General features: G+C 34.9%; 1 protein-coding gene across 3 annotated transcripts in view; it reads left to right on the top strand.

Annotated features, from left to right (window-relative positions):
- The window catches only part of LOC114049668 (protein ELYS-like), a 127,625-nt gene that overhangs the window by 74,882 nt on the left and 28,749 nt on the right, over positions 1 to 23,994 (top strand). For all 3 annotated transcript variants that reach the window (XM_027870977.1, XM_027870978.1, XM_027870979.1), the window contains exons 22-26: positions 6,587 to 6,731; positions 6,809 to 6,940; positions 7,602 to 7,749; positions 10,660 to 10,810; positions 12,247 to 12,354. In XM_027870977.1, coding sequence (XP_027726778.1) covers positions 6,587 to 6,731; positions 6,809 to 6,940; positions 7,602 to 7,749; positions 10,660 to 10,810; positions 12,247 to 12,354 — 684 coding nt within the window. The remainder of the gene's footprint in view (positions 1 to 6,586; positions 6,732 to 6,808; positions 6,941 to 7,601; positions 7,750 to 10,659; positions 10,811 to 12,246; positions 12,355 to 23,994) is intronic.

The following is a 23,994-nucleotide window of genomic DNA, read 5'->3' as shown; positions in this document are numbered from 1 at the left end:
GTTAGAGGAAAAAATTATTTAAAGCTCTGGGATTAACATGGAAAACTTCATGGACTAGGTTTTTCTCCTTTTACTTGGAAGAGAAGTGAGATGTGGATAGAACACTGGCCCTGGAGTCAGAAGGACCTGAGTTCAAATCCGGCCTCAGACACATAACACTTATGAGCTGTGTGACTCTGGGCAAGTCACTTAAACCCACTTGCCTCATATTTAAAAACAAGCAGAAGAGAAGTGAGAAAAAAATTGGTTTACAGTGACGAGAGAGTTAATATGATTATTGAGTCTTTTTTTTTCTTTTTAACATGTGTTTTAAAACTTTGGGTTATAAATTTTCTCCCTCCCCACCCACCCTCATTGAAAAGGCAAGCATCTTGATACAGGTTATAGATAGATGTATAGTCATGCAAAACCCTTCCATAGTAGTCCTGTTGTGAAAAACTAAGTATATTTCCCTTCATCCTATCCTACCCCCCATTTATTCTATCCCTCCTCAGAGTGTTTGCTTTTGATTATTCCCTCCTCCAATCTGCTCTCCCCTCCATCACCCCCCTGCTCTCTTGTCCCCTTCCCCCCTTATTTTCCTGTAGGGTAAGATAGATTTCCATACCCCATTGTGTATGTTATTCCCTCCTTAAGCCAAATCCTATGAGAATTAGATTCATTCATTCCCTTTCACCTTCCCCCATTTCCTCTCCACTGTAAAAGCCTTTTCTTGTCTTTTTCATGTGAGATAATTTACCCCATTCTACTTCTCCCTTTCTCCTTCTCCCAGTATAATCCTCTCTCACCCCTTAATTTTATTTTCCAGATATCATCCCTTCATCTTCAACTCACCCTGTGCCCTCTATCTATCTATCTATACATACATATAACTTTTTCCCTCCCACTACCCTAATACTGACAAAGGACTCATGAGTTACAAATATCATCTTTCCCTGCAGGAATATAAACAGTTCAGATTTTAACAAGTCTCTTATGATTTCTCTTTCCTGTTTACGTCTTCCATGTTTCACTTGAGTCTTGTATTTGAAAGTCACATTTTCTATTTAGCTCTGGTCTCTTCCACAGAAATGCTTGAAAGTCACCTTTTTCATTGAATGACCATTTTTTACCCTGAAGGATTATACTCAGTTTTGCTGGGTAGGTGATTCTTGGTTGTAGTCCTATCTCCTTTGCCCTCGGGAATATCATACTCCATGCCCTCAGGTCCCTTAATGTAGAAGCTGCTAAATCTTGTGTTATCCTGATAGTGTTTCCACAATACTTGAATTGTTTCTTTCTGGCTGCTTGTAATATTTTCTCCTTGACCTGGGAACTCTGGAATTTGGCTATAACATTCCTAGGAGTTTTCCTTTGGGGATCTCTTTCAGGAGGTGATCGGTGGATTCTTTCAATTTCTATCTTGCCCTGTGGTTCTAAAATATCAGGGCAGTTTTCCTTGATAATTTCTTGAAAGATGATGTCTAGGCTCTTTTTTTGATCATGGCTTTCAGATAGTCCAGTAACTTTTAAGTTCTCTCTCCTGGATCTATTTTCCAGGTCAGTTGTTTTTCCAATGAGATATTTCACATTCTCTTCTATTTTTTCATTCCTTTGGATTAGTGTTACAGTGCCTTGATTTCTCAAATTGTCACTAGCTTCCAATTGCTCTATTCTAATTTTTAAGGAAGTATTTTCTTCATTAAGCTTTTGGACTTCCTTTTCCATTTGGCCAATTTTGCTTTTTAGGGCATTCTTCTCCTCATTGGCTTTTTGGACCTCTTTTGCCATTTGGGTTAGGCTATTTTTTAAGGTGTTATTTTCTTCAGTATTTTTTGGATCTCCTTTAGCATCACTCTCAGTTTTTCCTCTACTTCTTTTACTTGCTTCTCAAAATCTTTTTTGAGCTCTTCCATGGACTACAACCAATTCATATTTTTCTTGGAGGCTTTGGAAGTAGGAGCTTTGGCTTCGTTGTCTTCTTCTGATTGTATGTTTTGATCTTCTTTGTCACCAAAGTAAAATAATGTAGTCTGACTCTTTTGTGCTGCTTGCTCATGATCTCGGCCAATTACTTGAGTTGTAGACTCTTTGTTAAGGTAGGAGTCTGTTTCCAGTGTGGAGAATGTACTGTCCCAAGCTTCAGGGGTTTTGTGCAGCTGTTTTCAGAGATACTTCTAGGGACCTATAAATTTTCAGTTCTTCCAAGGTGCTATGATCAAGGGTGTTTACTCCTTTCCTGGCCTGTGCTCTGGTCTATAAGCACTCTTTTCTGTCTTGGAACTGTGAGGGTTTCCTCTCCACAGCCACTACAAGCTCCTCCTCATCCCAGGACTGCCACCCAGAACTGTGACCCAGATCCAAGCACCGGCAAAGCAAGAGAATCCTGCACTAGCAGAGAGATCCCTGCACTCCCCCTCTGATCAGCCACTCAATTCCCCCTCAGTCTGTGGGCCAGAAGCTCAGGAGGCAGCCACCACCTTGGGGCTGCACTCGGGGAACAGGACTGGAACCCTACTTTGCTTCTCTTTTAGCACTGCAGAAACAGACCTTTCCCATTGACCTTCTAAGTTGTCTTTGGTGTTCGTGGCTTGAGAAGTCAAGTAACTGCCACAGCCGCCTGAGATTCAGTCCTCTGAGGCCTGCTCCAGGGTCACTGTGGCCTACGTGCCCACGCCGAACTGCGTTCCTCTTCCTGCCCAGAGCAATATACCTTTCTGATCAACCATCCAGGCTGTCTTTGGCTGGAAATTTGTTTCACTCTGTCTTTTTGTGGCTTCTGCTGCTTTAGAATTTGTTTAGAGCCATTTTTTATAGATGTTTGGAGGGGCTTGGGGGAGAGCTCAAGCGCATCACTGCTTTTATTCCACCATCTTCATGATTATTGATTTTTAAGAGAATGTTTTAAATGCTACTGAAATATCAAAGGACACTAAAAAAGACAGTGAAGATTTTTATTGAAGGCAAAAAATCAACTTAGAAGAAAGCTGCTTTATTAGCCTTTGATTTAATAATTAATTTTTCAGAACGACAGTCATGTTACATTGCACAAAAGATCATGCAGCTGTACTTTCTGCATTCCACTTTTATGAAAAAGAGGCCTATGACAGGAAAACAAGATATCAGGGATTTGTACAAAGAAACAAGTTCCAGGGTATGTTTTGGATAATACAGATTCATCCCATGCTAGAAACCACCTACATTTATAGTATAGGACAGTCTTTGATCATGGTTATGCCTGGCAGTCATCAACAAAGTTTGCTTTTGTGTTCACTATTTGTTTATTGAAGCAAGGAGGTGAGGTGGGCAGTATAAATGGGTGCCAGACCTGGAGTCAGGAGCACCTGAGTTCAAAACTGGCCTCAGACACTAGCTGTGTGACCCTGGGCAAGTCACTTAACCCTGCTTGCCTTAGTTCCTTATCTGTAAAATGAGGTGGAGAAGGAAATGGCAAACCACTGCAGTATCTTTGCCAAGAAAACCCCAAAGGTGTCACTAAGTGTCATTCATTTTCAACATTCACTTCAATAAGATTTTGAGTTCCAAATTTTCTCTCCATCTCTGCCCTCCCCCCCCCAAGACAGTGTGCAGTCTGATATAGGCTCTACATATACAATCATATTGAACCTATCTTCACTTTAGTCATGTTGTAAAGAAGAATTAGAACCAATGGGAGAAACCATGAGAAAGAAGAAACAAACCAAAAAAAGGGAAAAAAGTTCAAATAATTTGCTTTGATCTGCATTCAGATTCCATAGTTCTTTTTCTGGATGTGGACAGCATTTTCCATCATTAATTCTTTGGAGTTGTCTTGGATCCTTGCATTGCTGAGAAGGGCTAATTCTATCAAAGTTAGTCATCGTACAGTGTGGCTGTTACTGTGTACGACGTTCTCCTGGTTCTGCTCATTTCACTCAGCATCAGTCCATATAAGTCTTTCCAGGTTTTTCTAAAGTCTGCCTGCTCATCATTTCTTATAGAACAATAGTATTCCATTAGATACTCTTCACCACTATCGCTACTATGTTATATAGCTGAAATGTTGTTTCATAATTGCCCCGTGGCATGTTTTTACATTTGCATAATCAGGTAATGAAGACTTACAGTACCTAGATTCTTAATGCCTATTTTATAATTTTGATGCTTATTGCTATCAGTCTTGTCTGGTTGTCAGAAGGGTTCAGGCAGGAATCTTTTAATTGTCTCTGGCCTGCATATGTGTATGGTATCACTATAGTATCAGTTGCTTAGTATTTCTAGTTGTTAGTTACTGTTGTATAAATAATAATAGCATTTATATGAGTAACTGTGTTAGAAATTCAGAAATGAGCAAGATTGATTTTTTTTATTATGTTAATCTAGTTTAATAAGGGTAAAACGGTGCTGGCCTCCCAGTATTTAGATGTAATCTCTCTGCATTTTCTAAAATGGTATAAAACATCATTCCTGTTCCTGGAAAAAGTAATTGTTTTTCAAAAGTCAATGCCTGCTTCTCCTACTTTGTCCGTGCTTTCTACTCTATAGTCTTCACGGCCTCTTAATCATTTTGCCTACCTCAGAATTCTGTTCTTTATTTCTCTCCATACACATTTTCTTAGAATATTGATTCATTCTTTTGACTTTAATTATTCTGACAATTTCTGAGTCTCTGGTTCTTAGCTATCTTGATTATGCTATCCATGGGGTTATAGTTTGAGAGAGAGAGATCTCTAGATAGAAATCTCTCTAGAGATAGAGATCCCTCAAGCAATCACTTCAGAGATAAATACACTCTTAGTATCATATTGGTGGTAAATGGCAGAGCAAGGATTCCAGTTCTTCTGACTCCAAATGTTCTGTTCTTTTTACCTCATGTATTAGTGTTTGCCTCTTCTCTTATTACCAAAATCTTGTTTATCCATCTGTAGCCAAGTCTTATTTCTCCTTTAGCAAATTCTCAGCTGGTAACAACTCACATTGAGTTCTTTTTTCAACCAATCAACAAACATTTATGTGCTATAAACATTTAAACACTACATGCTAGGTGAGTATACATGGACAAAAAAATGAAACAATCCCTTGTTTTAGGGAGCTTACATTGTCATTCTATCTATTTAAGGGAAAGAGGGCTAGAATTTGGGAGGATCACATAGAAAGTGCTTAAGTTATGCCTTGAATGTGAGCAGTCTTTGTGGTGAAAGTGAGAAAGGAGTGAATTTCATGCATATTGGACAGCCAGTGGAATAACACATAAACTTAGAGAGTTTCACCTAAGAATTTTGATAGACCCTAGTGTGCAAGAGAAGGAGTAACATATAATGAGCCTGTTAGGTTAGGGCTAGGTTATGACCACCTTTAAAAGCCAAAGGAGTTCTATTATTTTCTTAGAGGCAATGGAAAGTCATTGGAATTTATTGAGAAAGAGAGTAAAGTAGTCAACTGTATGTAAACTTAATATACATTGACAGCTGTCTAGAGAATAGATTGGAGTAGGGAGAGACTTGAGGCAAGGAGACACGGCACAGAGGCTATTTCAATAGTCCAGGCAAAATGTATGATTTTAAGTTGGCTGTGGGGGAAAAGGATCAGCTGCAGGAGTTGTTGTGGAGGTAGAAATGATCAAATTTGGCAATTGATTTATTACATGCAGTGAAGGAAACTGAAGAGTTGAAGATAATGCCAAGGTTACAAATCTGGAGGGCCAAAATAATTTTGGTGCCTTTAACAGAAATAAGGAAGTTTGGTAAAAGGGAGATTTTGGGAGAAAGATATATTTTAAACATGTTGAACTCCTTTTTTGAACTCTTAGGGCTTTTGATCTGCATTGCCTGTTTTCACACTGTAATATGACAGTATTATAGTAAGAGTTATTTGCATATCATTAATCATCACAACACTATGAAATAGCTAAGAAGTATTACCCCATTCTCTTTTTATAGCTGTGTTAACCTGAGTCTCAAGAGTGGGCTAGGGACCCCTAGTTCATTGATCTTTTCATCATACCCTGCTGTGACCAGTTGATTCTTTTTTTATGTCTTGTTTTTCGAGCTCCACTATCAGTTCCTTTGAGGAAGGATACTTGTCCTTTGCTTTTAATTTTTCTGTCCCCACATAATTCCCAATACATGGCTTAGTCAGTTTCAGCTCAGTTCAATACCTGTTGAAATGATTTTTTTTTTAATTCCCAGACACATTATTTGACCAACAAGCATTTATTACTTTGTGCCAATTTCTGTGTTAATACACATGGCTTACAAAAATGCAAGCAAAAAAAAGACAGTCTCTATCCTGAAGGAGCTTACGTTCTGTAGGACAAGACTACACATAGAAAGAGGATGAAAGGTATGAGAGATGTTAATAAGCCAGGAGATACAAAGCGGGGAAAATAGTCTCTGTTCATAAAGAATGTGGTAGTTTGTTTTTTTTTTTTAAACTAGCTTTGTATTTGCTGCATACATGGCAGTTGTACTATCTACCTCATTGGGCTATTGTGAAGAAAGGACTTTGTAGACTTTAAGGTGGTAAAATGAAAAGGTTTTGTGAGCTGTTCTGTGAAACTACTCATGAGCTCCTCAAAGGACTGGGAATTTTGCTACAAAATAATGAAACTGTCAAATACTAATTGCAGGTGTATGGTTGAGGCTTGGAGTCTCTTGCAGCAACATTCAAACAGGTTGAATGTAGAAGAATTACTTAAACACATGTATGAAGCATGCCAGGAAATGGGCTTAATGGAAGATTTGCTGAAATTACCATTCACAGACACTGAACAAGTAGGTTTTCATAAGAATAAAGTTTTCAAAATTTGAAGTTAGTTTGATGGGTGACTAATCCATTCTATTTCTCTTAGGAGTGTTTAGTGAAATTTTTGCAGTCCAGTGCTGATATTCAGAATCATGAATTACTTTTAGTTCACCATTTACAGCGTGCCAATTATATACCTGCATTGCAGCTGAATCAGTCTCTGAAGGTTAATCTCATGGTAAGATTTAATTTTCTATTTCAGGAAGCAAGATAATAAAAACATTTTTTGAAAGTTTTCTCAGTTTTAAAATTCATACAAGAAATATAAATCATTACGCTTGTTATATTTTAAGTAGAAGAAACCCCACCTCACTTATGTTTGAAAAGACTTACTAATCTATCCTTCTTGCATATTTTAATTGTTCTCAGATAACTGGGCAAATTTTACCTTCCTTACTTTATTTCACTTCATTATAGAAAAAATGAAAGGAGACTGTCTATTAAAAGATTTATTAAGAAAGGAACTGAAGGGGCAGCTAAGTGGTGCAGTGAATAGAGCTCTGGCCTTGGAGTCAGGAGGACCTGAGTTCAAATCTGGCCTCAGACACTTGACAACTTGACACTTACTAGCTGTGTGACCCTGGGCAAGTCACTTAACCCTGATTGCCTCACCGAAAAAAAAAAGGAACTGAAGATTAGGTAGGAATTGTGTGATATTTTCCAGGTATGGGGGATATTTTGACTAGAGGAAAGGTGTATAAGGAAGATTGATACAAATGTTTATAGCTAATTTCATAAGGCCTTAATTTCCTGTATATATTATAGTAAGGTATGTGTAGATTTTTCAGGATTGATTTTTTTGCATGTGTGTGTATATGTGGTTTTTGTGTCTTTAATAGAATGACCGTGATCCTCGTTTGAGGGAGAGGTCAGTTGCTAGAAATTCCATACTAGATCAGTATGGGAAGATACTTCCTAGAGTACAGAGAAAGTTAGCCATGGAACGAGCTAAACCCTATCATTTGTCATCTTCAGTCTTTCGAGAAGGTAAGATTTCACTTAAGTTTCTTGACTTCACCTTGTAATCCCAAACTGATGATTAGTCCAGCTTTGTAAATAATATGCTCAATTAGCATTTCAGAAGCTTTTTTCTTCTCACCAGCCTCAGAAAAAACTGGTAAAAGACTCAGAAAAGAATATATAAATGAATTCATTATTCTTTGCCATTTTTATAGTTCTTTTTGTTGGTTAGCTGGGAAAATTATTTTTTTGATAGATTGTTATTTTTTTAGAAGATTTCTACAAAGAAATTTTTTTTCTTTATTCAACAAGGATTTATTTATTTTTTTCTTATTTTAACATGTGTTTTTAAAACTTTGGGTTACAAATTTTCTCCCTTCCTCCCTCCCCACCCACCCTCATTGAAAAGGCAAGCATCTCGATACAGGTTATAGATGTGTAATCATGCAAAATCCTTCCATAGTAGTCCTGTTGTGAGTAACTAAGTATATTTCTCTTCATCCTGTCCTACCCCCCATTTATTCTGTCCTCTGTTTCGACCCTGTCCCTCCTCAGAGTGTTTGCCTTTGATTATCCCCTCCCCCAATCTGCCCCCCCCATCACCTCCTGCTCTCTTGTCCCCTTCCCCCCTTATTTTCCTGTAGGGTAAGATAGATTTCCATACCCCATTGTTTATGTTATTCCCTCCTTAAGCCAAATCCTATGAGGATAAGATTCACTCATTCCCTTTCACCTTCCCCCATTTCCCCTCCACTATAAAAGCCTTTTCTTGTCTGTTTCGTTTGAGATATTTTACCTCATTCTACTTCTTCTTTTCTCCTTCTCCCAGTATAATCCTCTCTCACCCCTTAATTTTATTTTCCGGGTATCATCCCTTCATCTTCAACTCACCCTGTGCCCTCTATCTATCTATCTATCTATCTATCTATACATACATATAATTTTTTTCCCTCCCACTGCCCTAATACTGACAAAGGACTCATGAGTTAACAAATATCATCTTTCCCTGCAGGAATGTAAACAGTTCAGCTTTAATAAGTCTCTTATGATTTCTCTTTCCTGTTTACGTCTTCCATGTTTCACTTGAGTCTTGTATTTGAAAGTCAAATTTTCTATTTAGCTCTGGTCTTTTTCACAGGAATGCTTAAAAGTCACCTATTTCATTGAATGACCATTTTTTACCCTGAAGGATTATACTCAGTTTTGCTGGGTAGGTGATTCTAGGTTGTAGTCCTAACTCCTTTGTCGTCCAGAATATCATACTCCATGCCCTCCGGACCCTTAATGTAGAAGCTGATTAAATCTTGTGTTTTCTTGATAGTGTTTCCACAATCCTTGAATTGTTTCTTTCTGGCTACTTGTAATATTTTCTCCTTGACCTGGGATTTCTGGAATTTGGCTATAACATTACTAGGAGTTTTCCTTTGGAGATCTCTTTCAGGAGGTGATCGGTGGATTCTTTCAATTTCTCTCTTGCCCTATGGTTCTAAGATATCAGGGCAGTTTTCCTTGATAATTTCTTGAAAGATGATGTCTAGGCTCTTTTTTTGATCATGGCTTTCAGATAGTCCAATAATTTTAAGTTCTCTCTCCTGGATCTATTTTCCAGGTCAGTTGTTTTTCCAATGAGATATTTCACGTTCTCTTCTATTTTTTTCATTCCTTTGGATTAGTGTTACAGTGCCTTTCGCATTACTCTCAGCTTTTCCTCTACTTCTCTTACTTGCTTTTCAAAATCCTTGTTGAGCTCTTCCATGGCCTGGGACCACTCATATTTTTCTTGGAGGCTTGGCTAGGAAGGAACTTTGGCTTCGTTGTCTTCTTCTGGTTGTATGTTTTGATCTTCTTTGTCACCAAAGTAAGCCATCTTGGCTCTGCCCCTCCAAAGAAATTCTTCTGACTAGGCTATAAACCCTGTTAATTTCTTTATCTACCCCAGTAAAAATACTGTGCACAAAATAGATCTTTAAAATGAATACATTTATTTTAGTAAACTGTTGTTTTAACATTCAAAGTTTTACTGTCACAATATCAAGATTTCTTATACTTCGTTTCAGCCTGTTTTATCCTTCATGTTTAACCCACAATAGATAGCCAAAAGAGACAGTTACCATCTTCTAATAATAGTTAACCTTTGAACAACAGAACACTTCTTATTCACCATCCCATTTGATCTGTAGTAGCACTGACTATTCTGTCTCTGTGTGTGCATGACTATTTTATAAGTGAGGAAACTGAAGTTCAGGTTACCTAGAGCTTTTCCTAACTAACTCCTAACAGATTTCTGCACTCTGCAAGTTGCCTCTTATGCATAACTTTTAATATACTTATTGTCTCATTTGTTAACTTTCTCCACTAAAAATAGAGTAGAGCAGTAAATAGAGTACTGGGCTTGAGATTAGGAAGACCAAAGTTCAAATTCGACTTCAGTGATGCTCCCTGTGCAAGTCACTTAATCTCTGTCTGCCTCAGTTTCCTCAACCTTAAAATGGGAACAATTACAGAATCTGCCTACCAGTGTAGTTTTGAGGATCAAATGAGATATTTGTAAATTGCTTAGCATAGTGACTGGACTATGGTAGGTGCTAAATAAATGCTTATTTCCTTTCCCCTTCTCTCAGCTATATTCTCATTCTTTTACCCTTTTTTATAATTCCTGTTTTCTGAACTTCTCTTTTGATTGTTCATTTTAACAAACATTAAACATTTACTCTGTTCCGAGAATACAAAGAACAAATGAAGTGCCTTCCTCAAGGTGCTGATTTTGTTGGTTTTCTGAATCAAACTTTGACCACCAGTGTTCATCTAAATGTGGGATGTGTTCAGATAAAAGTGTTATATCCATTTTCAAGGTGTGGTAAGGAAAGTTCATGCTTCATTTAGAGGCTGGACTAAGTTATTTCTTAGATCCTTTTCAATCTTTAATCCTGTTTTCAGTTTCTAGACCTAAGCCACTATCTACTGTTGCAAAGCAAACTACAGGAGGAACCATACTAACAAGAGCAGCCTTCATCAATAATGTATTATCAAAAATTGGAGAAGTTTGGGTTGGGAATGAATTGAAAAATAACTTATCCCCTTATAATAGGTAAGTATATTTCTGTTTTTTAATGCTTCTTTTAATTATGCAATTTGTATATTTGTCTAGGAAAGACTTCTTATAAGTGTAATGTTTACTTCAGAAATGCCAACCTTCTTTTAAAATTCAATATTATTGGAGAATACAACTAGAGACCTCATCGTTGTGATATTTTGTGTGGTTTTTTTTAACCTTTAAAAATAATTATATCATAAGACAGGGAGAGATATAGTTGGGATTATGCTTGTAAAATGAGAAAGATGAGGAAACTCACTACACTAATATAAATTAGCACTTTTCCTGCAACTCAAGAGTTTTAGAGAGCTGCTTGTGTGGTACACTGAGAGCTAACACATAACGCCACGAATGGCACAGCCAGAGTGTCAGAAATAGGACACGAATCTTAAGCTTTTGTCTCCAAGGCCAGTTCTCTGTCCCCCAATCCACATTGTATCTCCATATGCAATCATCTCTGTTGCTTCTGCATAATTACATAATACCTCCACTAAGGTACTAGTCTGTTGCCTTATTAAGACACAGAAATGCGACTTATTTTTCAAGACAATGCCAACACAGCACAGTCTACCAATCTTGATAAAACTTTTTATTGTTTGTTTTTGTTTTTTGGTTTTTGGTTGGGCAGTGGGGGTTAAGTGACTTGCCCAGGGTCACACAGCTAGTAAGTGTTATGTGTCTGAGGCCGGATTTGAACTCAGGTCCTCCTGAACCCAGGGCCAGTGCTCTATCCACTGCGCCACCGAGCTGCCTCCCAACCTTGATAAAACTTTGAATATGAATCCAGGGATGAACTAGATAATAATAGGGTCATGTATTTAGATCCAAAAGGGACCTTAAAGGCCATCATTTAGTGTAATGCCTTTGTTGTACAAAAGTGGAAACTGAGACCTAAATTAAATGATTTGTCTGTCATCATACAGATAGTAAATGACAGATCTGAGCTTTGAACCCCAGGTCTTACAATTTTAAGTTCAGCACATTTCTACTTCAGTCAGTCAATTAACAAGTATATATTCTGTGCCTATTTTGTGCCAGTCACTATGCTAGGTATACAGATACAAAGAATGAATTAATCCCTGCTCAGAGTGAGCTTAATATTCATTTTCTTAGTGTTAAATTTGGTTAGGCTTATCATTGGATTGACCTCAGGTTTATGAATTTTTCTGCCGTATTAACTCTTAAAGTCTATTTGCTATGTTATAGAGGGCTTTTGATTTACATTGGTGGAAGGACAGCCTATACCAACAGAATCACAGATCCATTTGAAGTATGATTATATTTTACGTTCTTTATAGATTGGTGGACTAAGATTTTTCCTTCAATTAGAAATATTAAATAATATTTAAATTTTGCATATAGATTAATTTCTTAAAATTAATGTTACACATGTTTAAGATTGAGATGTTAAATTTTTCTTATTTATATAGCCCTAAAATTGAAGAAACTTCTCCTGTAGTATATTCTATCCCAGATACAGAATTGCCTGATGCATTTGTTGGAACACCAATTACAAAAGCATCAGAAAAAATTTCCAGGTAAGACTTATGTTTTTAATTCAAAATGTAAAAGGGAATTATGTAATGATTTCAGTTTTGCTTTTAAGTAACTTTTAAACTTATAAACGTCATTTGATTTTTACAATTGCTTTTTTTCTTTTTAACATTTAGAATGTTACACGTTACAATTCTAGGAAATAGGAAATATTTAGTATGAATTTGGTAGTTAATGGGTTATTAATATGCTTCTGTTCTTATAAATACAGAATTTTTCAGATTTGTTCCTTTTTTGGGGTGGTTGTTAAATTTGTAGTTTTATTGGCTCCCTGTTCTTGAGCTTTCAGCATTAGTATTAGTATGACCCTGCTCTTCATTGCATGATTCTCATTGAAATACATAGTTTGTCTTAGACTGTACCATTGGCTCAGAATTTCCAAGTTTTCTCATATGTAACATTAATCATATTGTGAAGATTATGAATTTAGAAAATTTTGAGTAGCTGAATTTATTTGTACTGTCACATTAAATTTGCAAGGTTGAACCTTTCGCATTAAACAATCCTACTTCTCTCAATGGGAACAACCAGAGGAGTGGGAATCACAAAGAAGACAGTTTGAAAGTTTTTGGAATTTTGAAGAAGGCCCAAGACTGAATCTGATTAGCATTTGATTTGAAAGATGAGGGTGAAGTTATATGTGGATATTCTGGCTCTAATAAGTGAAGAGGGTTTTTTACAGGGATGTTGGCCATCAGTAAGTAGCAAGACCTGAGGACAACAAAGGACTGAAGATCTTGTTTCTAAAACATAATGGGAAGCAAGGAGAACTTTGGTGATATGTATATAGTGCGTAATGTTTTCTTTGTTCCCTGGCAAAAGTAATTCTTAGCTAAGCTCAAAGTGCATTTTTGTTATCCTTTTGGAAAGGATAGTAGAGGAAATTAAGCGGAGAACAGAAAGCAGCAGATTTTGTGTGTGAGTTTAAGAGAATATTTCTTAAACAAGTAAAGAGTTGGACAGTTTTAATTCCATAATCAAAGCTGTTACACAAACAAAATCAATATCAGCTTATAAAAAGATTATCAAGTTTGGGAAGGTCTCTACATAACGACAAAAAATCTATCTATGATATATGAGAAATTGAATCAAATACAAGATGAAAAAGTATTTCCCATATGATTTATTAAAGGATATGAACAAATAGCTTTCAAAAGAATAAATAGAAATTTGACCATATAAATAATGTTACCATACACTAATAATACATATAAATCATATTAAAAACCATTTTGAAGTTTCATGTCTTCTCTGCCCCCAAAAGTGGAGAAGATGAGAAAAGCTGGAAATACTCAAAAGTGTTGGAGAAGTTCTAGAAGCTGTTAGTTGAGGTGTGAATTGGCCCAACCTTTCTTAAAAACAATTTGGTATTATATAAGAACACTAAAATAGTCCACATTGTTTGAGTACAACCCACCATATAATATAATAACTTATGTATATTGTAGTTAAGACTGACAAGGAAACAATGGTAGGGTTTGGGTTTTTTTTTAAGCTGTACAGAGGAAAAAACAGGAAGAAGATCTTTACTAAGGGGCATTTAGACAATAATAATTGACAGTGGAGAGGAGGCAAAATTACTTCTGTTATGTCCCCCAAGTAGAAAAATCTTTCTTCTGTGATGAGTAGAATAAAAATAACTAATAGGGATTGAAAAGGATAAGAGGAGTTAATAAAAATAAAGATAAGGAAGAAGACAGAACCTTATCACTGAAGTTGAAAATTGGAAAGGATTTCAGGGGTCATCCAATCCAAAAAAGTTGTAGGCTGTATGTGGTCATGAGTACAACCCGAACGAGATTAAAATGTAGTTCTCATCCAGTTTTAATGTTTTTATGTGTTAATAAAAACAAATATATAAATGTGTGGTTTTCCAAGTCAATATACAGCCCACAGGGATCCTTATGTATGATTAAGTGGGCCCCATTTCTATTTGTTTGACCCCACTTATCTAAGAAGTCCCTATAACTTCCATCACCTGATGTGGTCACCGAGCCCCTGCTTTCTGAGCAAGGAGTATGCCACCATTCTACTTTGGGACCCCAGATGAACTACTTCCCACGGTACTGAAATAGTTCATGAATGTGAGTGCTAAGCTATTGTCAGTGTCTTTAGAAAGTTCATGAAATATGGGAAAGGTAGCCCGGGAACTGCAAAAGAAGATATTATGTTGCAGCTTTTAAAAAGAGGAAACAAATAGAGTCAGTAGAATACAGGTTGCTATGCTTAAATTCAAATCCTTGCAAAATTCTTCAGTATGTTATAAAGGCATGCAGGAAGAACATCTAGAAAAGGAAGTATCCATTGAGAATTTGTCATGTTGTAACCTCATTACTCTTGAATTTTTGAACTGGTAAATAAAGAGATTGTGGTATACTTCAGTTTACCTAGATTTGAGCAAAGCATTTGACAGTCTCATACTGTTTTTATGGGAAAGATGGAGAAATAAAATTAAGTGCATTTAAAGCTGGTCTACTGTGGAGAGGAGTTATTCATGGTTCCATGTCAAATTGATCAGAAGCCTTTCTTGGAGTACCTGAGGGATCTAAACTGGGCCTTAAACATTGTTAATCAGTGACTTATGAAATTTGCAAATGTAGAGATAGCATACATTGGATGACAGAGTGCAGATCAAAAATATCTCATTGGTTAGCTTTACATAGTAGTTATTATAATCATTCTTTGTCAGCTTGAAAGGATGCCTGTCCTAGGGTGCCCTGTTTATCTATGCTTAATCCTGTACTATATATGACACATAACCAGGAGAGGTAGCACACGTTGGATGACAGTAAAGATCAAAAAGGATCTTGACAAACTAGAACATAAGCACAAGATGGGGGTAGGTAGCACAAGTTGGTGATAGTCCTGTTGTATTTTGCCCTGGCCAGACCATTTTTGGAGTGTTTTGTTCAGTTCTGGGTATGAGATTTTAGAATGTGCATTAATTATAGTGTATCCAGAGAAGAGTGGCCAAGTTGGTGAGGAGCCTTGATACTGTGTCACATGAGGACTGATTGAAGGAATTGAATATTTTTATTCTGGAGAAATGACTTAATTGGGAACATAGCTGTACTTTAAGGGCTTTCATGTGGAAGAGGACTTTGATTGCTTTCCTTCAAAGAATTTTGAGCATTCAGTAAGCAAGTTTAACAGAGATATTTCCAGAAGTTGTGTTTCTTCCCACTCTGGGAGTCTTCAAGCAGATACTGGATGACCCCTTGTTAGTTATATTGTAAAGGGAATATTTGTTCACGGTTGGATTTTTCAGTATGATCTGAGGTCTCTAAAATTAGACATCTTCTGATTCTGTAAATTTGTACCTGTGAAGACTTTATTTTATTGTTCTGTGAACAGTAAAGGATCATATATATTCTGTATCTTCAGTAGCACAGGAGACAAACTTCTGTGTTAAATATGTCAGTGTTATCATTTTCTGCTGATTGTTCCCCAAGGCCTCAAAAATCTTTGTGATTTTGCTTCCATTTTCAAGAATTTCTTAAGACTTTGTGATCTAAATTTGTAATGCGTTCAACCTTCTGAATGACAAATTCAGTATTTTTAGAAATACAACTATTTGAACTTTGAATATACAAGATAAATTGAGTAATGTATGTTGAAGTATTCCTTTTATAGAGTGCACTTAAATGTGCATATATACTGCCAAACTTTCAAAGATTGATTTTATTTTTTCTTTTTTTAGGTTTAGTTAAGTTGTTTCCCTTTAATGAGCTTCATAAGAAGGTAATTTTATAAGTGGAAGTCATTTGTATTATTACTGGCATCCATTTATTTTCCCATCAATAGAACCAATTTTTTTTAAACCACCTTTTCACATCTACAGTTACTTGCTTCCATTTGGCAATAATCAAGTTTTCTATAGATGTATTTGTGAAACAGTTTGAGTTGCTTCAGTCTTTTATTTTCAGTTCTAGACTTTGTTCACTGAAAAGTCTTTGTCAGACCACTGCCAAATTAAAAGTCCCTATTTTATGTGAACTTATTTTAAGTTTCATTTACCTAAAGACCCAAGTTGAGGATGGTTGTCTTTTTTTTTTTTTTTCAGAATTGCGATCACCATTGTTGGGCAACTCTCATAAGTTTTTGCTATTTTTTAACTGAGTATTTTTAGTTATACTATGAGCTCTTTAAAAAAATTTGAATTTTACTAAAGTGACAAAACATTCATTTGATATCATGTAGATCACTAAGATCAGCTTCATTTTCATCTTTTTTATACTTCTGATTACTTCTAGCTTTTCTGGAAAATGTTCATCTTTTAAAAGATATATTCCTTGTGAAGTGTATGGCTGAATTCAGTGTAACCCTTTTCATTTTAAGTGACAGAAAGTGGTTGTGGGAGGTGTTTTGTACTAATTACCCAAGGAACAACACGCTACTTAAAATGGTTCTTTCCTTACACAATGCAAGTTAATGTATACTTTTTGTGTATAAATATTCCTTTTTTTTAACGGAAACATTGTGTTCTAGCTATTATTGGAGAAGTGAGTTCTGGGCAAAACATCCTCATTATACTCAAAAGCACATACAGGGATGTGTCAAACTTTAAAAAGGAAAATTAATAGCTTTCTTATCATTATAAACATTTTCCAATTCCTGCCTTTTGTAGTGCTAATAAGCACTTTCTGGTAAGATGAACATTATATAATTTATAAAATTGATTAAAAAAAATACAGTATTAAATATTGTGTATGAGTACAAACTTTCCTATCTCATCCTGCCACCACTAATGAAGGAGGAAGGTAAAACAGCAGCTCCACTGTCTTTTGCAGGTTAAAAATGGGAAAATGGCATGTTTTGAAATTCCCAGCAATAGCCTTTTAAGCAGAGAATATTATCAAATCCTGAGAAAATTCAGAAAGACTCCTAGGTCATTCCAACAAAAACTAGTAATTTACAAAATAGAATCTTTTGTATCCCCAATCCTTAGTATTGATGGAGAACTGATTTGGATCAGTGCTACAATGAGATACAAACGTATTGATAAGCTATAAATGGCACATAGTAGGCACTTAATAAATGTTTATCAACTGATTAACCTAAAACTGAATGAATGTTAAAGAGTTAGAAACTACATCTACTTTGACAGTCAGCTGGAGGACCTGAGACCTACCAGGAGATCTATCCCTGCATACTAAGCTTCTGAAGTCAATCCTAGGGTTGATTCTCCTCTGAAAAAGCCTTTGTTCTGTAGCATTTTCAACTTTTAATGTACCTAATTTTGTCAGCGTGTGTATTCTGCTGTTACTTGATTTATTGCATTAGTATATGATTTCCCCATGTTTCTCATTTTTCATATTTTTTAAAACACAGCTATACTCCATTTATTCGTGTTTCAGTTTGTACAGTTGAAAGATGTTTATTTTTCTTTCTTTCAAAAGGGCTACTAAGAATATTTTTTGTTTTTGTTTTGTTTCTTGGCCTTAACCTGTGACTTCACTGGTGGAAAACTCCACCAATGCAGAACAGCAACTCCTATCACTTGACATTCTTAGAAAGTTGCCTAGAGCACTGAAGAGATTAAAATGAATTACTCATGGTCATACAAATACTATCTGTTTGAAGCAGGATTTGAAAGTAGGAATTCCTGTTTCTAAAGCTAGCCCTCTTTTTACTACTTCACCCTGCGTCTTCATTTTTGTATATGTAAGATTTTTCTGTCTTCAACCTCATTGACATAAATGCTGAAATTCCCAACAATAGCCTTTTAAGCAGAGAATATTATCAAATCCTGAGAAAATTCACAAAGACTCTTAGGTTGTTCCAACACAAACTAGTAATTTACAAAATAGAATCTTTTGTATCCCCATTGCTTAGTATTGATGGAGAACTGATTTGGATCAGTGCCACGATGAGATACAAATGTATTGCTAAGTGTGAATACTTGAATGATTTGCATAATAACATTTTCCAGTGTTCTAGACTTAAATTCAATATTAATTATTTCTAACATTTGGCATTCTGTTATTTTGATGTAGGTGTGTCACACCTCAGTGTGTTTTTATTTGTATGTATTAGTAGTGAATTGTAGCATTTTTTGATAGAATTATCCATTTTCCATCTCTTTGGACAACTGTCCCTGTCCTCAGATCACTTGTTTTTTTGGGGATAGGGACAGGATTTGGACTTGTGATTTCATTGGTATAGGAAATTTCATGTTGAACAATTTCCTTTCCAGTGGTAAGAGGAAACTCCCTCTTACCAGTGCATGTTGATAACTTCTCTCTGCACCTTATTGTCTTATATTACCTTGAGCACTGATGATTTTCCCCAAATGATTTAAGTTCTTTACTTTATGTTTCTTGATGGTTCTCATCTGCTGAATGCTGCTTATTAGCTATGTGTCTTCTTACCACTACTCCCTTCCCAATGTAAGAGTAGGCCATTAAGCCTTTTTTTTAAAAAATACCTTTTGTGCCAGACCTATACAAAATATATAAAATACAATATTTATAAATAAAATAGTAAGTCTTATTATCTACCTCGTTGTTGTTCAGTGGTTTCACTCGTGTTTGACTTTTTGTGAACTTTTTTGGGGTTTTCTTGACAAAGATATTATAATGGTTTCCCATTTGCTTCTCCATTTCATTTTACAGATTGAGAAACTGAGACAAAAAGTTTTAAATGACTTACCCAGGGTCATACAGCTACTAAGTATCTGAGGCCAGATGTGAACTCAGAAAGATGAGTCTTCCTGACTTCAGGGCCAACATTCTATCTACTTGCACCACTTTGCTGCCCTACCTTGCTGTACTGTCTTAAATTTATTGACCTCCAGCCATTGAACTGTTCCCCTGAGGGTACATCCACCAGAGTTCAGATATTCCCCTAAAGTGGTGAAGAAGGGGAAGTAAAGAAGGCCCTTGAACCATAGCTGACCTTTTCAATTTTGCCTCTGGCCATAGTTTTGAAAGGACCCTCCTTCCACTCTGACTTTTACATAATGGGGCCTTAAGTCACCTCTACATTTATTTTATATATTTTTGTGGCACTGATCCTAACCAGTTTTTCATCAGATTCTTCAGTTTTCCCCCATCAGTTTTATTGAATAAGGAGTCTTTTTTTCAGTAGTCTGTTAATGGATTTTATACTGGACAGTTGTGTTCTGTTGCTTCTGTGTCTTGCTTATCTTATATGTATTTATGATCATCTTATGATGCTGCCATTTTATCTTAACATTTTTTTAATCTGTTGCCAAATAGTTTAGCTAATGACTGCTTGATAGTATATTGTGCACCCTCCCATCAAAGATAATGTTTTTCCTTTGAGATTCTAGGACTTAAAAATACAGTTAGTTGTTGTTTAGTTCTGTAAGTATTCTTTTATCATATGGCATGTTGTTTTGCAAACTTAAAATGTAATTTGTTAGGAGTTAATTCTATTGAGTAAATAATATTTAGTCAAAGTCTTCTCAGAATTATAGTTTATAATTTTTGCTGTATTCAGAAAATAATACCATGCTTTTAGGTGAAGTAATGAAGCCTTCTGCAAACTAACCCTGGAACAGTTTTCTATTGACATTTTGGTGATATTTTTATCATCTGTAGACTGTTTTATGAAATTAAAAACATGAAATGTTGCCCCCATAGATAAAATAAAAATAACTCAGAGCTGTTAAGCTTAAAAATGACACCAAGATTTTTGGGATATCCTTGTGCTTAATGGCAATGTCAGGAAGCTATTTTTGTTCAATATGTATTTTTTTAAAGTTGTAATTACACTGAGGGAAGAGTGATTATTATTTTTGTCACTCAATAAAACTAATAAATATTATTTTTGTCACTCAAAACTAATCATTGGACAAGATATCAAAAGAGTTATTAAAAGCATGTTATATAGTTATTGTAAAACTAGCTTGTTGGCAGATGTTGAAATGAGAGTTTTTACTATTTTCCTGGTAATTTAAATAGTTTATTAATGATTTTTTAAAAATTCATTAAATTCATATTGGTCCTCACTACATGAGAATTGACCACTGTACCATTTTTCAGTCTTCATTAAGATTAAGTTCCAAATGTTTGTTCAATTGAATTATTGGAAGAAGACCATTTATTCCAAATAGCAAAACATCAAAGAATAATAACACTCCAGGAATAGAGCTCCAGGCCATCAGGATCGGTTAAAGCAGTAATTCTTAACTTTTTTGTGTCATGGACCCTTTCACAGTCTGGTGAAGCCTTTGGACCCTGTCTCAGAATAAAATTTATTTGCATTTAAAACTTGATTTTTAAATGCATAAAATAACATAGGATTAAGGTTAACCAGTAATATTGAAGTTAAAAAATTGTTCATTTGAACCCAGGTTAAGAAGCTGTTAGTTAAAGGAACTGGGATGTTTTGACTGGAGAAGACTTAGGAGTGGAGAGACTTAATTTCAAGTTAAAGGTCTCTTACCTGGAAGAAGGATTAGATTTGTTCTGTTTAAACAAATAAGTAGAAGTACAAAGAAGTTGCAAAGGCAAATAAATACAATTTTGATTTAAGGAAAATTTTCCAGACCACTACACTGCCCAAAAGTGGAATGGACTTCCTAAGAGAAAATGGTTTCCCTTTATTGAAGGGCCTAAAACAGAAAATTACTTAACCTTTTACTAGGAATATTGAGTTCTTGTTCAGTTATGAATTAAGTTACATAGTCACTAATGTCCCCTTCCATCTGTAACACTTTATGGTTCTGTAATCTTTCATAGCTAAATCTGTAGATCTGAGAATAATTTCAACACTTGCATAGAGTTTTAAGCATAAATATGAGAAAATGTAAAACATTTTGCTAAATATTCTTTGGTAATCAGTAATTCAACTTATTTTCACACATTGTAGGTTTTGGGGAGAGGGAGGGAGAGGAAGAAAATGGGCGCAAAATTGAAAATTGGAGAAATCTGATGTGTAACTCCTAAGAGAACTCATAATTCCACTGGTATAGGTTCTATAGAAGCCTTTCAAAAATGTTTCTTTTGAGAATAGTCACTTTTTTGTGGTTGTCAACAAGTGTATGCTGTTTTATCAGCTGCAACTTGGATATATATTGTGCCATCTCTCCTTATGTTGAAAAGATACTTGAAATGTGATTTGAAAAAGGACAGTGACAAAGTCCAGAGAAAAAGGAATTATTAATATTTTATTGTTTGGTATTAAGCATATAATACTTGCTCAGATGAGCCATTTTGGCAGCCAAAGAAATATAAAGTATTATTGCTGTCCTGTGCCTACCAAATAGAAAGTATTTGGAAATACATACTTATAGGGATCAGTTGTCAGTATTCAGTTTAAGTCTTGCTAGTTTTTTCTTTCTATTTTTTAATTACAATTTCCTAAATTGTCATCCATTTGAATTTTTCTGTCAGTATAATTTTCACATAAAGTACCTGGTTTCAAATCTTTTCTCATTTACCTGCGTGACCATGGGCAAGTTAGCCTCTCTGGGCCTCATTTTCCTCATTTATAAATTGAAAAGTTTGGACAGAGCCTGTCTAAATCTATGATCCTATAATTTTCAATCCATGAAGGGTAAAAGAAGTTAAATATATATTTTTCAGCATAAGTGTTAAATTGTTTATATCACAGGTGGGAGTAGTAGCTGATATAGAGGTGATAATAGGTTGTAAAAATAAATAACCTCAGAAAACAGAGTGATAAATACAATTTTTGGTGTATCAGTAAATTTTGATATGCTGCTTTTAATATTTGTGATAATTCATCAGTTTCATTTCAAAACAATCCATTGGATATGTTCTGGAATATCAACATAATTTCGATGAGATATAGTCTAAGATATATGTAATTCACATACATTGTTAAGTATTTAGAAGTGAGGGGAAAATCTAGTTTTTAGGGTTCTTGGGTAATTTTAGTTGATAATGGGTTATTCTAAAAATGCTTTATTTGAAGAAAGTTTTCTTTGCTGTATTTTTTATATTCCCTCCTTTCCTGAAGTATCTCATCTTATGCTGTCTGATATTTAAATGTAAATTATGTATATAACAGTTTTGAATAACTTAATCAGAGCTGTTAGTCATTGTTAAGAAGCTTAGACTTTCTCATCTCCTAGTCAATAAATTACTTATAATTTATTTTTGCTTTCCAGATGATCTTTTAAAAGTATTTTCATGGTGAAAAGGGATTTAAGATTCCTTTCATAGCTGTCTTAGTGCCTTTCAATGAAGTGAGACACTGCTTCTGATTTTATTGTGTCATTTTTTTCATCAAAGCTTTTTTTAATGACATGCTATTTAGTAGTGTTTAGGAAGTAGGTAGAAAGTAAATTCCTAATGTTTCTTAGAAATAATGGCCCAGAACTTAGATAAGACTAGGCTATTCTAATAGTTTGAGTTCTTTCTGTAAACCCAGTTTCCCTCATCATTTAATTAAGTGTAATTTCTTTTTCTTGTGAGAAAATTCCTGATGCTGGGGAAAGTCTTGAAAACACTGACAAATTGTTTTGGGTCCCAGAAAAAAAAAATAGACCATATTAATACCCAGCAAAGGCAAACAAGATCTGTAACTGTGATCCATCTGTTAACTTTAGCGTCTATATGTGAGTGATCTATATGTATATCAAGAATATCCTTGATGAAAATGATGAGAAGGAAATTTCCAGCCTTTTTCAAAACAGTTGTTTACAACATATCTCTTTGTTTCAGACAGACATTTGCCTGAAACATGCCATATTCCATTTCACCTACTTCTTAATTCAAGACATAATCAAGATTATGATAATTCCAAATTTAATTCACATATCTAATTCAATATGAATCAAGTTACCAAAGACTTTCTTCACAAAATTTTATTAAAAATCATAATGATACATGTGTATATATATATGTCGAATTAAAAGGACAAAAAGATGAATCAGAATGAGAAATCTGCTGAGGAAAATAATTTGATACTTTTATAAATTTCATAAACTAATAAGCATTGGTTATCTTCCAGACTGTCTGAAACTTGTCAAAAACCAGAGAAACAGAATAAATGGACTGAAGGAGTGTAATAGCATTATCTTACATTCTGCCAAATACATATAAAGATTAGTGTTTGATAAATTGTTAAATAAAGATTAAGGAAAAGATATACTTGATCAGCAAATGGATGTGAACAGTTTTCAAGAGTAACAAATTATTAATAATACTTTTAAGATGCTCAGTCTCATTAATCAAAGGAATTGATTAAAGTTGAAAATTAAAGCAACCCTGAGGTGCTAGTTGCTAGCCCTCAAATTGAGGGAAATAATTTTAAGCAGTTGAAATTATCAAGTTAGTAAATAAATAGATTCAGTCATTCATTGATAGTGAAATTAAGAACTTGTAGGATAGGCCCTTCTTTTTGGAAAGCAGTCTTGTACTATAATTCCACTGTTGGGAAAATACCTAGAGAGTACTGCCAAAAGAAAAGAAAACTACCCCTTCACAGATTTTACACCAGCTTGCTTTTTTTTTCTTTTTAAGGAAAAAAACTGAGAAAAAAGAAACCTAAATGCTCACCCATAAATGAGTGGTTAATTAAATCATAGTACATTAATGGAATAAAATTTATTTCAGCAAAATCTGAATATGAGGAAAATAGATAATTATGTAATAATACAAAGTGGGGAAAAAAGGCTGAGCTAGAAT

Source organism: Vombatus ursinus, unplaced genomic scaffold, assembly GCF_900497805.2.
Source record: "Vombatus ursinus unplaced genomic scaffold, bare-nosed wombat genome assembly UNPS02014798.1, whole genome shotgun sequence".
NCBI lineage: Eukaryota > Metazoa > Chordata > Mammalia > Diprotodontia > Vombatidae > Vombatus > Vombatus ursinus.
This window is presented reverse-complemented; position numbering and strand designations above follow the sequence as displayed.